At 44.2% G+C, this 13,249-nt stretch overlaps 1 protein-coding gene across 1 annotated transcript; it reads right to left on the reverse strand.

Annotated features, from left to right (window-relative positions):
- Nucleotides 1–6,575: 6,575 nt before the first annotated feature.
- Nucleotides 6,576–11,855, reverse strand: KIAA1147 (KIAA1147 ortholog). The gene is made up of 8 exons (XM_010015418.1): nucleotides 11,761–11,855; nucleotides 10,659–10,817; nucleotides 9,869–10,022; nucleotides 9,482–9,620; nucleotides 8,761–8,892; nucleotides 8,421–8,571; nucleotides 7,893–7,961; nucleotides 6,576–6,771 (listed from the first exon to the last, which is right to left on the reverse strand). The coding sequence occupies exons 1-8, from the start codon at nucleotides 11,853–11,855 to the stop codon at nucleotides 6,576–6,578; spliced, it is 1,095 nt and encodes a 364-aa protein (XP_010013720.1).
- Between the last annotated feature and the right edge of the window lie 1,394 nt (nucleotides 11,856–13,249).

The raw sequence follows: 13,249 nt of genomic DNA on the forward strand, positions 1-13,249 counted from the left end.
GGAGGTACTTTCATTGGAAGTGGCTGATTTGGCTGGTCTCAGAGGGGTAAAAATGCAAATTAAAATTCTGAGAAATGCATGTTAACTTGATGGCACCTTTTGGTTTTTTTCCCTAAAGAAGCCATCAGCAGTCATTTACAGCACTGCAGGCTGAGTGCTGTGTGCCAGATGCTACTGCTTTAATGCAATTGTATATTAAAGTAAAATGAAAGCACACTTGTCCTTGTTTAAGAGGTGAAGTCTACTTTAGTTGCCTATGTATAAATCTTGCAAAACCTGGGATGTTGGAAAAAATTATTTTTGGGGAGTAATGCTAAGAAAGTCTATGAAACGTTGGAATTGCTACATTAAAACAGGTGATTGGTTTTCTAGTCTGTCACAAAATAAACTGGAAATTGATTAGTGATCCAAAGCTTCAGAGGACGTTAAAAAATGCCCGTATGTACCTGGGTAAGATATGTTATTTTTCTTCCATCTTGCCAGATACGACAGCATTGCACTCCAGTTAATCATAGAGTAGAAATCTATTCCTTTAATCAAGTTTAGCCACATTACAGAGCAGCAAATTGGAAAATGTCACCATTGACCCAAAGCTGTGTGAAGTACATGTTTTAACAAGCCAAATGAGTCTTATTATTTTATTTTTTTTTTTGTAAGTATTCCTTTTATTCCTGTAGTAGAATAACACAAGTAAGGGCATCCAAATAACTTTTATTGTTCATTGTGTCTGGTTGCTATTCTCTAATGTAAACAGTGCTCACCACTCCTTGCACAATCTGCATCCCCTTGAGCCTCAGTACTGTAATTAGTTTTGTTGCTTTTCGGAGCTTTTGTTTATAGCTTTGCTTTAATTGCTGAAAGGAAATATTATTGACTGAGGCAAGGTTATTTGTTGCCCTTCTTATTATAACTTACGAGTTTACATGATTCTGCCTTGCTTACTGGAAGAAGAAAAAAATGGATTCTTACTTTTCTGATGTGATTGTAGCTTGTGTGTAGTCCCTGTGTTACGCTGTGATCTAGTCTAACTTCATCTGTTGATTCTTTGCTGTAATCAAAATAAGGACATTAGTGAATTGCAGTTTTATTAGTCTGCATCCTGGGTGCTACAGCAGCATCCTCTGCTGGAGACTTGCTGAAGGAAAAATGTTTTGTGAGGAGAAGTAGGGTTGATTTTTCCACAGGATGCTAGAACCAAACTGAATGCTGTCCTTCCCTTGGCTATACGGTGGAGAAACTAATTAGCTCAGCTATTGGGCAAGCACTCATCTCTTTCTTGACTAAGATCTAAGAGGGTAGAAGCCTACTAGTTCTTTTTATTAGTTATGCTGGTGATGGGGCCTGAGTTGTGCTGTCTTTCTTTTGATCTGCAGCAATTAAGGGTGCTCAGTGGACCCCTGGGTCACTCTCCAAGGAACATATTGGCTGTGCCACAGAGACACATGGAAGGTTGCTCTGCAGCCACTGAGTCCTTCAGAGTCAGGGGCAGTTCTCACCCTACTGAATTCTTCCTCAAGCTGATGCTTCTCTAATGAAATCAGCAATGTTTTTCCTTCTCTCCAGTGGCAGGACAGACAAAGCAGCAGCCATTTCAAAAAGGTACACTTTAATTGTATTAAAAAATACCCATCGTTTAGTAAGCAGTTTCTCTTCACAGCCACAGGCCTATGGGAGCAGCCACACATCTGCAAGATGCAGACAACATCAGAGCTGTTAGAACTACAACCAGCCTGCTGCAAGAGGTGAGATGGTAAGAACTAGCTTCTGGTTCATCTCTCTCATTTTACAGGGAAAACAACTAATTCTCTTCCGTAGTATCAGACGCATGGCTCCCATTGCAGTGTTGATTCCTTGCTTGAGGATAACCAGGAGCTCCCTTTAGAATTGGTATTGTTAATGCTGTTCTCATGTTAAAGTACCAAAGATCATCTGAGACACAGGCTGATAATTAGATATTCAGATCAGCATAGGCTGAGTAGCATGTATAAATACCATTCAAGTAATTTTTCCCCCCTCCTCTATAGTTCAGAGGCCTTCCACTATGGGGTGGTTCTAGACCTCTGAATTGCAACATTCAGAGGTAGGGGTGTGAGGCAAACATTAAATAAAATAAGCAGGGTCTGAACCTGCTATCTGAGGAAAGGGCTCACTTCTTGCTGTCAGACAGAAACATGAGACAACTTCATATAAACTCCAAGGCAGGAAGGAGGAGCAGAATCCTAGGTCCCACTCTTGAAAATGCTTATCCTGGCTTCAACTTACAGTCCATTCTAGAAGGGTTTTGAATACTGTAACGTAAATAAAAAGGAAGGATAACAACTTGAGGATGGACAGCCCAAGGCACCTGTTTATTTTAACCACAATTAAACACTCCCATTTGAATGGCATGTTGCATTAACCAGGACATGAAATCCTGGCCCACAGGCATTTAATACCCTCTGGTTTAGACAGAGATAACATTCTGTTAAGTCAGTACATCCCAGTCCCTTGCAAAAGACATTTATGTTGTCTTCTAACATAATCACTAGACTACTAGATTTGGCAGGGGTGGAAAGGAGACAGCAACTAACTTAGACGTAAGAGCTAGGATGAGAGAATTTGGGTTAGTGTGCATGCTTTGTACCTAGACTTCTGCATTAGGACAGCATGCTCTTGCTCTCCAATTCCAGAAGCTGCTGCTTTTCCACATCTTGGAGCAAAGCATGCCCTGTCACTTGTATAGTCTGTCCCCAGGAAGGCCACAGCTACTCCTACCTTCTTGCCCACTAACTTTGACAGTTTTTAAAACTGGCAGCAGTATCACAGTAACTGCTTTACAGAATAAGCTGTAGAGTAAGCTGCTTTCTCTTGAAAAGGTGATGGAACTTTCTTCTGCCTTTAGGGATGCTGGATAGGTGAGCTTATCTCCTGTGACAGACATGACCATTGGCTCTAACATACATTGGAATAATTCATATATGCTAGAAAAGAAGTCTCTGAGCCAAATCTAAACTCTTAATTCAGTAAAATGCCTTTCTCCTAGTATCTATTATAGTTCTTAGTTGTAATTTACGCTATGCAGCTTGTCCTAACCTTGCAGAGAGAAGACTTTTGCATGGTATCAGTGTCTGGTATGGTATCCCTTGTTCAGATTGTAAATCTAGCTTTTATTTTTCTCACACTTTATGCTCCATTTGAGATAGTACAAGTACTAATAATTCATTACTTCTTATGATACATTTCTAGTGCAACTTGAGTTAAGATGCAGTTATGAAGCTCTTGCTCTCCTATTCAAACTCAAGTGAGTACCAACTGAGAACCTGCAATGGCTATACTATGCCTTGGGTGTTAGAGAGGAACATTCCAGACTCTGTCTACCAGGGCACAGGATATACTTGGTTACTGTAACTACCATTCAGCCTGGGCTCTGATCACAAGCAACTGACCAGAGGCATCACACCACACAAACTAAAGGCACCACTGTAAAGGCAAAGTATGGAGAGGAGGATTTTATGGTAATCAGCAATACCCTACCTTATGCCACACTCTTCTGCCTCTTGTAATTCAAAGTACACTAACTATCTCCCTTCCAGCTGCTAGTATTCAAAAAAGCAACTATTAAGTGCCAAGGAGGGGATTTTAAATGTCTGCACTTAACTGTTTTACCTTGAATTATGTCATCTCCTGGAAGGATAAGATACAGTTAAACTGGTTCCAAACAAAACCAGCCTGCTGAAACCCAAGCTGTAGCCATTTGTTTGTATTATGCACCTATTTATCAAGGATTTTCCATGTGACAACACCAATAGCAGTGTCTGTTAGAAAAGGAGAGAGCAGGTGGAAAGTTCTGCAGTGAATCAAACAAGGAAGGATGAGGAGAGAGAAACCATCTTGTTCTGTTTTCTGTCTGGCAACTTCCTGACTTTCGTAGTGGTCACCTGTCAAGAGAGACTGTAGAGGAGCAGTATTACAAGGAAGAACAAAACAGGCTGTAGCCATCCAGCCAGGATGAAGCATGGATGCTACTTTTACAATAACCTGCTTGGTTTGATCCTTCTGCACCCACACTCCTGCTGGCAACTGAAGACCTAGTTTCTGGAAAGCAGAAGTTTAATAAACGTCAAATAGTAATTTCAGGAGGTTCTGTCAGTGGGCTCTTAGCAGTGCTGTCTAGTAGATCTGATGTTCTGACAGCTTGTGAACAGAATGCTCTAATGCAAGGTGTTAGAAAGCCTCCAGCTGCAGAGGCTGTAAAATTTCAATGACAAAGGTTTGTTTCTAGTTAGTTAAAAGAAGACTGGCATCAAAGAGAATAGAAAGTCATTAACAGCTGACCACAGCTCAACTATGTAGCAAACCTTCAAGAAAGTGAGAGGAAGAATTGCTAGAGACTAGTTTCAGTTCCTTTTTTTGTATCTGAAGGAAGTTAAGTGACAGCTACACTTCCTCAGGGATCTTCACTGCAGACAGCATGTAACACCTGAAGTGGAGGTTAGAAAAAACCATGGAGACTGTGCCTCACTTTTTTACTAGAGGTGCCAATTTAGAACCAAAGCCTTTTCTTAAGGAAAAGAGACTGGTCTTTGCATTAAGTGATACTCAGCTCTGTTTTTAACTCTTTCTCCCATTTCCCCCCAACCTTCTAAGGGTGATGACATTACAGTTGTGAGCAACTGGCAATACAAGCAGCAGCACGTTTTCTCCTGTGACACCCAGAAACATCCAAAGCCCTGAAAAAGCTGTCAGGGGAGTGACTGCTCAGAGACAGCCAGACCACAGGAACAGAATATGCTGAAGCTCATACCAAGGAACTGTGCAAATAAGCCTTGTGAGGCCCCCAATTCCACTCAGCACTAAAACCTCTGAATCCACAGCAAGCAAAACTATCCCTCGGCTGCTGATAGCCTTCAAGAAAAAACAGGCCATACCAGCCTCCTTCCTTTCATAGGGAGACAAGCCACAGGGGGTCTACTTGGGGAACACTTGCTCCACCTGTTTTAAAAAGAATTAGTAGGTGAGACTAACACTTGAGGCTCTGTCTCATCCTACAAAATGGTAGGATAAATGGATACGTCAGCTACAGTTTGCATTCCTACAAACCACTGAAAGCCTCCAAGGGTGCTGAAGTCTATTATGGTAGAAGCAGCAGCTAATTAGCTATAGCCATAGTTCAGGAAGAACAGTTAGCTTAAAGCTGATGCTACTACTGCCTAAAGGACTTGGGGCAAAGCAGTATGTCACACCTAGAACCCACAGTACCATTCTTGGATTTCATATGGCAAAGGGATTACTCTACCGGGATAGCCTTCGTGGAGGTAACCACTGGTCCTGCATGAACTGAATCCTACTCTTTCCACAGCACAAGAAGAAAACACTGTTCATCTAGTTCTACAGCTTCTCTACCCAGGAAAAAAAAAAGGCTTGCTGTTAGACATTGCTTCTAGCAGCTGTGCCAGTTAAGAACACCAAACTCAAAGGGAAACTCCTGCAAACTGCGAAGCCATTTTGCCTCACACGGAAAGCCAAGGACAGCTGCAGGCAGTGCTGAAGGCTGCTCGACAGAAAGAGGATCAGCAGACAACGTTAAAGCAAAGGAGTGACGAGTACCATCTGCTACAAAGGAAGGGCTAGTGCCATTAGTTAAAGCATACTTAGTCAACCCAATCCAGCCTAGCACCCTCTGAACTGAGGCTGGAGAACATACTGACTGCAAGGTGGCTCAGTGATGTTGGTCCCTGTTAAATGGGAGACCATCTTGCTGGTTTGAAGATTTTAAACCAAAGCAGCAGGTGTGATGCAGCTGAAGACCAGAGGAAGTGGTAGGAGGGATCATGTAGAGACGGTGCTCTTCCCCAGCTGTGAGATGGGTAGGTGTAGTCTTTGCCAGTTTATTCCACCTCAGATGCTGGAAGTGAAACCATGCCACTCTGGCAAGCAAAGTCATAAGGTCCTGTAGCACTCCCTTATTCCAAACTTGCTTCTGCCACTGATGAGGAAGGGTGGCTTTATTCCAACTCAGCTGCTAGAAGCTGGGTGGGGAGTGCTTAAAGGAGTCCTAGTTTTTATCATTGGCTTAACTGTCCCCACCAATAAACATGGTAGGACAGATGTTTTATGAGACTGAGTTGTGCTGAAGCTCTCTTCAGTGCCCAGGTGGAAGAGGGGATAATAGGAGAGTTTTCCAGTCAAGTCTTGAGAGCTCAGTTACAGCATTTCACATTGGTCCCTATCAGACAAAGTGCTTTCCTGAAGCCTTAAGCCGTCAGGTATCCAGGCTAGGCCAAAACCTAGCTATCACTGGCAACAGCAACGATTGCTGCAAACATGCCACTGGTCCCATCTAAACAAAACAAAAAAACACAGATGAAAGAGGAAGGAAGACAAAACCAACCGACCAAACAAAAAAAAACCTGGAGCAAGTACTCATTGGGAGGTTGAGGGAGAGAAAATAAAATCACATTTTGTTTTAAAATTATAAATACTCTCCCTTTAACATTATTTAGTAACTGTGGCTGTGGTGAGTTCCAGTGATCCTCCTAAGCAATGTCTGGTAGTCTTTAAAAAGTGGTCTTTGCTCCCCATCTCTTGCCCTTGGTTTAAGTGCAGCAGGGGTTGTCAATGACTAGCATAACATCGATGCCATATACTTCCAGCAGGTCCAAAAGGAAACTTCGATCTCCTTGGGGATCCAGGCCCATGCCTCGTGCGTGGTCAGCTGTCAGTGTCTTGTCCTGGCTGGCCGACACCTCCATCAGCGTCTGAAATATGCGGTTGTTCTGCTCCATGAAAAACCTATAGGATAAAGTTGCTAAGATGACAGCATTGGACCCCCAAAAAGACAGCATCTTTACCAAACGGGCAGCAGAGCCCCAGAATTGCATTTAACCCCCTTTAATCATAGATCCCACCTTCTTCAAGTGTCACACTCTAGTAGTTGTCCACCCACCCTCTGGATGACCCAGAATAAACAAAGATAAAGAAGTAACTTCTAATTTACAGCAGTGCTTCTGTCGGGCTGATTTACGGTAGGCATTTCACTCTTGAGAAGCAAGGCAACGTTATCAGTTAATGTGTACTTCGTGGTAGCCAAGTGGGTACACCAGACCTATAGCTCCCCTAATGCAAACGATGTTGTCATCCATTAGTAAGCCACTGGGTAAATAAATTCTCCATTACTGCTGCAGAACACAGCAGTGAGAGATACTTCTGACCTAGTGGTTTCCTAGGAACGTGCAAGGCTGTTCAGAAAGAGCTCTGACTACATCTGCTCAGTTCAACCATGAGAGCTCTGCCCCGAAAGCCCCTCACACAGCTTCATCCCATTACTTCCCTCCTGCTGCAGACTGTGAACAATAGCAACAGGCACTGAAGGGCTTCAGAGGTGGTAGAGGTGTGGTTTTCATCTAATTCCATACCTCAAACTTTATGTGCAGTTCTGGTTCTTCTGTCTGCCAAGTACAAAGCCAGCCACATCAATGGGCCAATCCTTCACATGCGCTCTTATCTCCACAATGTACCTCCCCCAGCACAGTACAGTGCCTGCTTCCCACATTCTCTTTTCCTGAACCAAATGTTCTGGCATGAAAGGTCCTACTGTGCTTAGGTTTTAAAAAATGGGAGGGAATTCTTGCATTTCTAACTGTGTTTTTAAAATTCCCTTCTCCCTCCCAGCACTTAAGAGGCTCCAGTGGAGACTTATATAGCTGCATCTGGCTTCTCAAATTGAAAGAAAGACGAACTGAAGAGGAAGGGTCAGTTTGGTGGTTCTTGGATCCCTCAGGGAAGAGAGCTGACTATGGCATTATGTTAACCATGATGTTTCATAATATGCCAAACCAGCGCAACATGAAATCAGTGAAAGAGGGTCCCTAAGCCTGATGGAGACCAACTAAGTATTATGGGTAGCTACTCACAAGATGAAAAGGTCCTCTTCACAGGAGTTACAGTCATCACCCACTTCCTGAGAATACATTAACATCTGCCTGAAATAAAGGAGACAGATTAATTGCACATGCCTACAATGAACCTTGAAGCATTATGAGATGACAAGGAGTACAACTAAAAACATCACATCCATTTCTTGGAGACCAATCAGACTGACACTCTTGCCCCAATGCCTGAGGCAACAGCGTGGTCTTTATACGGCACTAGACTCAAAAGCAGGCTGTTTTCAGTAGTGCTACTGATCACTGGTCAACGAATGGTGAGTCACAACCTCTGCTTCAATTCCTGCCCTCTGCCTGCTCCATCAGCTCACTGGTGCAGTGATTGTATGTGTGCAGAGTGCCCAAGGGCTCTCATACCAGTCAGCTACAATGGAACCAAAGAGATGAGCTGAAGCAGTGCACGACTCTGAAAATACAAAGTACAAAGGAGCAGTGTCCTCTTTATCCCACATCACACTGCTGTCCTATCAGGACCACCCAGATGTCCATTGTTACCTCTGGTCATTGAGCCGCCGGTACTTCTCCTTGTCAGCATTATTAATTTTCAGGAGTGGTTGCAGATGCTCATGATGCGTCTTCACATTCTGGTTGTCCACATAGACATCATAGAGATCCCGTTTCTCCTCAAAGATCTTTTCTGTTGTGCCTGCCAAAATCAGAGATGATTTTCAGAGCAGCTTGTTGCTTTCCCAGCAGACCAACTGCTCTCTCCTGCTTTCGTAGTTAGTCATTCCACGCACATCCAAGTTCTCATCAGTTTTATTCCACAGTCTGGTGTCTCAAGACACTTTACAGCCTGAAGTTAAAAACTTCACACCTAATCCATCATACTTACAGGCCACATAGGATACTTCTGTCTCCAGCATTTCTATGTCTGCCACATTCACATAGAAGAATGGTTTGGACTCTGGGACAGTTCCTCCAAGACCAGGCAGAGAAACATTGGCAAGGCAACAGCAGCAGTAGACTGCAGACAAGAGAAGTACATCCTGAGATGCTTTCAGTATTCCCTCAGGGGCATTCTGAACCCCACTTACACAGTTCTCCCACACACTTCTCTGAAAACAACTGTTAGAACGTAACACCTCTGAACACCAGAACTTCTCAAGTGGGGACATCCTGTTTTAGATAGGAAATAATCAGTTCTCCCATAGGAATCATAGAATGGTTTGAGTTGAAAGGGACCTTAAAGATCATCTAGTTCCAACCCCCTGCCATGGGCAGGGACACCTTCCACTAGACCAGGTTGCTCAGTGCCCCATCCAACCTGGCCTTGAACACTTAATCCCATGTTCTAGATTCCACACAAATTCATTCAGCACAATATTGTCCTGTGCTGACAGGAACTGTGTTCAACAGTGCCAGGTACGTCCTTACCCAAAAGACCTGAAGTAAAGCACTTTGTAGGAAATGGGCAAATGCAGGCTGAATGGTATCTTCACAGAGAATGGTTGCGGTGGACACCTGCAGGATGTCTGTCCCCTCAGTACCCACAGGCATTTCTGCAATGCCTCAGCCTACTAGATCAGAGCTCTGCGGTGTCCCTGGAAACATACCTCTATAGCAGACAACTCCAACTGGGGGTGGTGAAAATATCAGTATGCGCTTGCGCAGCAGGGCAAACTTCCAGAGGACAAGGATCTGCTCACCGAAGAATTTGATGAACTGAGACATACAGCCAGCAGGGTGTGTGATCTGCAGGTGGAGGGAAAGGAAAGAAAACAGCTCAGAGGTGAAACAGGGACACATGCACAGATGCTAAGTCTAAATGTGGGAGCAAGACCAGCACACAGCAATGACAGAGAACTGCAGCTTTTAACAGTCCAAGTAACAAAATCTTAAAGCAGCCCACAAAGTGCTGGAGTCACTGCTTACATAAAGAAGTATGAGACACCAGCAAGGAGCAGGAGTACACTGGCCATCCCTGCAAGCACTTGCCTCACCTTCATCTCTGGGTACATGTATCTGTGGATGGATGGCAGCCAGTGGACAGGTTGCTGAGAGTTGGAGGTGCCCTTGCTACCAGGGAGAACTCCTTTCTTGTCATCATAGAATGCCTCTAGATGGGAGTAGTGCCCTGGCATCTCCAACTGGTGTCTGGAAAAAAAAGGAAAAAAGGGGAGATCTGTAGTGTCTCCAGTCTCTACTTATTCAGTGTCTTGCCACCCAGCTAGCAAAGAAGCCCTGGGTGCCTCAGCTGCACAGACTTATCCAGGAGGGCAGCTGAAGAGTCAGGAGTAACACCAGGTTTCAGAGCAGCCAGACTGAAGCAGACAGTGAGCTAATGTATGCATAGTACTGATCCTGTTTTAAATATGCTTAGGTAGGAACAGGTTTTCCTTCAGCCATCACCATTTCCCCTGCCAGGTCCACTCAACGCAGCTGCAGCACGCAGCTATCCAGGATCACCACTGCAGATTTAGAAGCCTTTAGTGAGCTCTTACTAAAATGGTTTTCAGAAGAACAGCGAAACTTCTTGTCTTCTCAACTCTTCCAAAACAAAGTAAGTATGGTTTGGAATGCATCTGACTAGCCTGCTAGCAATGAACAGGCTGCTGCTAATCAGTTGCTTGTCTCCTTCCCATTGTGAACAAGTAGCTAATTCTAGAGAAGTAGTCGTTCAAGGAAATCATAGCTCAGCGTTGTAGTCAAATTCTCACACATGCCTAAAACTGCTCTCCATCGAGGCAACTTTACCTCTCCCTGGCCAGTCCCGTTCCCAAGGGAACTTACCTGACCTGGTTCTCCAGGAAGTGCATGTACCTATACAGCAGGGTGTAGGAAGGGGACAGAATCCCCACGGACTTCATGCGGGCACCACGCTCTAACTCACTCTCTACAGGCATGTTGGCAAAGCAGGCCAGGCCAAAACAGAGCCCTTTCCGGAAATAACTGGAAACAAACGTTTGACAAATGGGTTAATGTTAAAAAAAAACAAAAAAAAAAAAAGGAAAAAGGAAGAAAGAAAGCTAATTGACCCCTTTAAGGAACCCCCTTAAATCCCACTGTGCTATCTGAAGGGCTGAGGACAGACGTTGGGTGTCCTAGTCTTCCCAAGAACAAGACAGAACATTCAACACAGTTCCAGTCCAAGGAAGAAAAGCCTGCAGTGCATCAAGTCTGGAGTATAGTCTAGCTATCTAGTCATGTTTTGGGTGCCAGCACATTGAAGCATGCTCTAGCTGAGAGCAAATGTCCAGTTCACATGCCTTTGAGAAAGTGACTGTTATTCCTGACCAAAAGGAACTGTGACACTGCAATTCATTCCAAAACATTGCTGCATTGCAACACTGGGTTAGTAAAAGCATGGGATTGAAGAAAATTCCAAGCTTATGTCTTCCCACTGAAGGAAGGAGCTATCAAAGAAGAAAGTGAGCAAGGACGTATCACAACATTTAAAGGAACCAAAAGCACTGGCAGAATTAAGAAACTTTATCTCCAGTTCCTATAAAATCCTTCCCACTTCAGTTCTGCCATTCTTTCCCCTTCTCCCTAGGCCCCTGCTGACAGTCCAAATAATGTGGCAGTGCAGTATGATCTGCCCAGTATGCATTAAACTTTGCACACCACTGCAAAGCTGCCCTGCCCCACTCACGAGCTGGCCTCCACAGCCAAAGCTGTTGTACAGCAGATCCCCACAGCTAGCTGGTACTTCGTATGATACTGAGAGTATCTGAAGAGTATCTCAGCTCAGCGAGATACAGTTTAGCAGCGCATTTATGCAGGACTTGACTTAACTTCAGAGGTGTAATTTTTCTTGCATGTTCTGAATTAAGGGATGGTTGTGTCGATGCAGCCCTAAGAGTAAGAAGTAATTTAGGTCAGACGTACTCACATGAAATCCGACTGGATTTTGTGGGACCCGCTTGCCATGGATTTGAATTCCACACCTTCCAAATCAATATCTTGGGGTAAACACCACTCCACCATGTTGCCTGCAGTGAAGCACAATCAGGTAAACTTGAACACAGTATTCATTTCGAAAGGGCAAACACCAGCAAGTTGCTGCTTTTACATCACCATTAACAGTGCACTAACGCAACTCCTTAACTCCTAAACTGTCACAGGCAGTAGCTGACATACTATACTCCACACATCTCTTGCGAATGTTACTTATTGCAGCACAACACCCAGATAATTGCAGGACTTTTAGAGCCATTTCTGAAGCTAGTGCTATTCTGTGGGTTTATGCTTTACAGCTTAATCACAGAGCAGCTAGTTTTACCTGACAGTGGATAAGCTTTGGCATTAGTGCTGTTCCTTGCAGGCTGTCTGCATGAGTGTCTGATAAGAAAGCATCCGGAGTATAGGCTGCCGCTCTTGAGGGTGAGTTTCTGTGATAGCTCATACCACCATCAGTATTGTCCTTTGGCTGTGCTTGGCAGGGCTGGTCAGATAGGAACTCCTAAGCTAGCATCCCAGTCACCACTACTTCCCTGGAATCTCTCACATTTTGTTTAGGATAGGAGGAGTCAGCTGAACTTTATATGGAGGCTGAGGTGATCCGAGTACTGCAACACATTTGTTCACGCTAGAATGACCAAACAAAAAAAGCATATAAATTATAAGCTAGATCAAGATAGGGAAACATCTGTCACCTGCCAACCTGGCCAGAAAGCACGCTGTTGTTCAGGGGAAAAGGCCACCTGAGGAGCCTGATCCTGGAACAGATGATATCAGAGAAGTCACAAGGAGTCCCTAAAGCCACTGAAGTCCTGTTCTGACACTGGCAAGCTTACCACGGTCAAAAAAGGGGGACTTCGCACAATTTCCCATGCCAGCAATCAGGAGCCTAACCTGCTCCTCTGGACACTCCCGCTGCACCGAGATGTACTCCAGGTTTACACACTGAGTTTCTGTCCTCTGCCAGCCCGCCCATAGCAACAGCATTTGAAGTAATGTGGCTTAGTTTTAAAAGCAAAGCAAACAAACGTTCTTCAGCATAATGAAATAGCAGATGCAGCGTGAAGATAAGTTATACAGGTACTGTCCTTCCTCTGCCCTTTGGGATAAGCATCCCATGGGCTGGACATTCGGAAGAGAAGAGATATTTAAATAAGAGGCCTCATTTCTGAAGCCTGTCTTGTGTGTCATTACTCATACTTCACAAGTATATGCATGCACTCTCACACAGGAATCGGGCTTAGCTACTGACATTTAAATGGGCTATTTTTCTTCTCCCATAGATACTGTGTTCCGCAGACTTCCCCCAACCCTGCCTGGCAAGGACTTAAAAAAACCCCAAACAACAGCATTAAGCATGGCAACAGGAGAAGTTTTGCATCCAAGTAACCACTTCTAGTGCACAAGCAGACCTCTCCCGC

Source organism: Nestor notabilis, unplaced genomic scaffold (genome assembly GCF_000696875.1).
Source record: "Nestor notabilis isolate BGI_N333 unplaced genomic scaffold, ASM69687v1 scaffold10170, whole genome shotgun sequence".
NCBI lineage: Eukaryota > Metazoa > Chordata > Aves > Psittaciformes > Psittacidae > Nestor > Nestor notabilis.

Excerpts from the sequence above, each read along its gene's own strand:
- KIAA1147 (XM_010015418.1), bottom strand. The coding sequence starts at position 11,855 with ATGGTGGAGTGGTGTTTACCCCAAGATATTGATTTGGAAGGTGTGGAA. Across the intron at positions 8,893-9,481 it reads TGGAGTTGTCTGCTATAGAG|TCTACTGCTGCTGTTGCCTT; the intron begins GTATGTTTCCAG and ends TCTTGTCTGCAG. Across the intron at positions 6,772-7,892 it reads GAAGAGGACCTTTTCATCTT|GTTTTTCATGGAGCAGAACA; the intron begins GTGAGTAGCTAC and ends TTTATCCTATAG.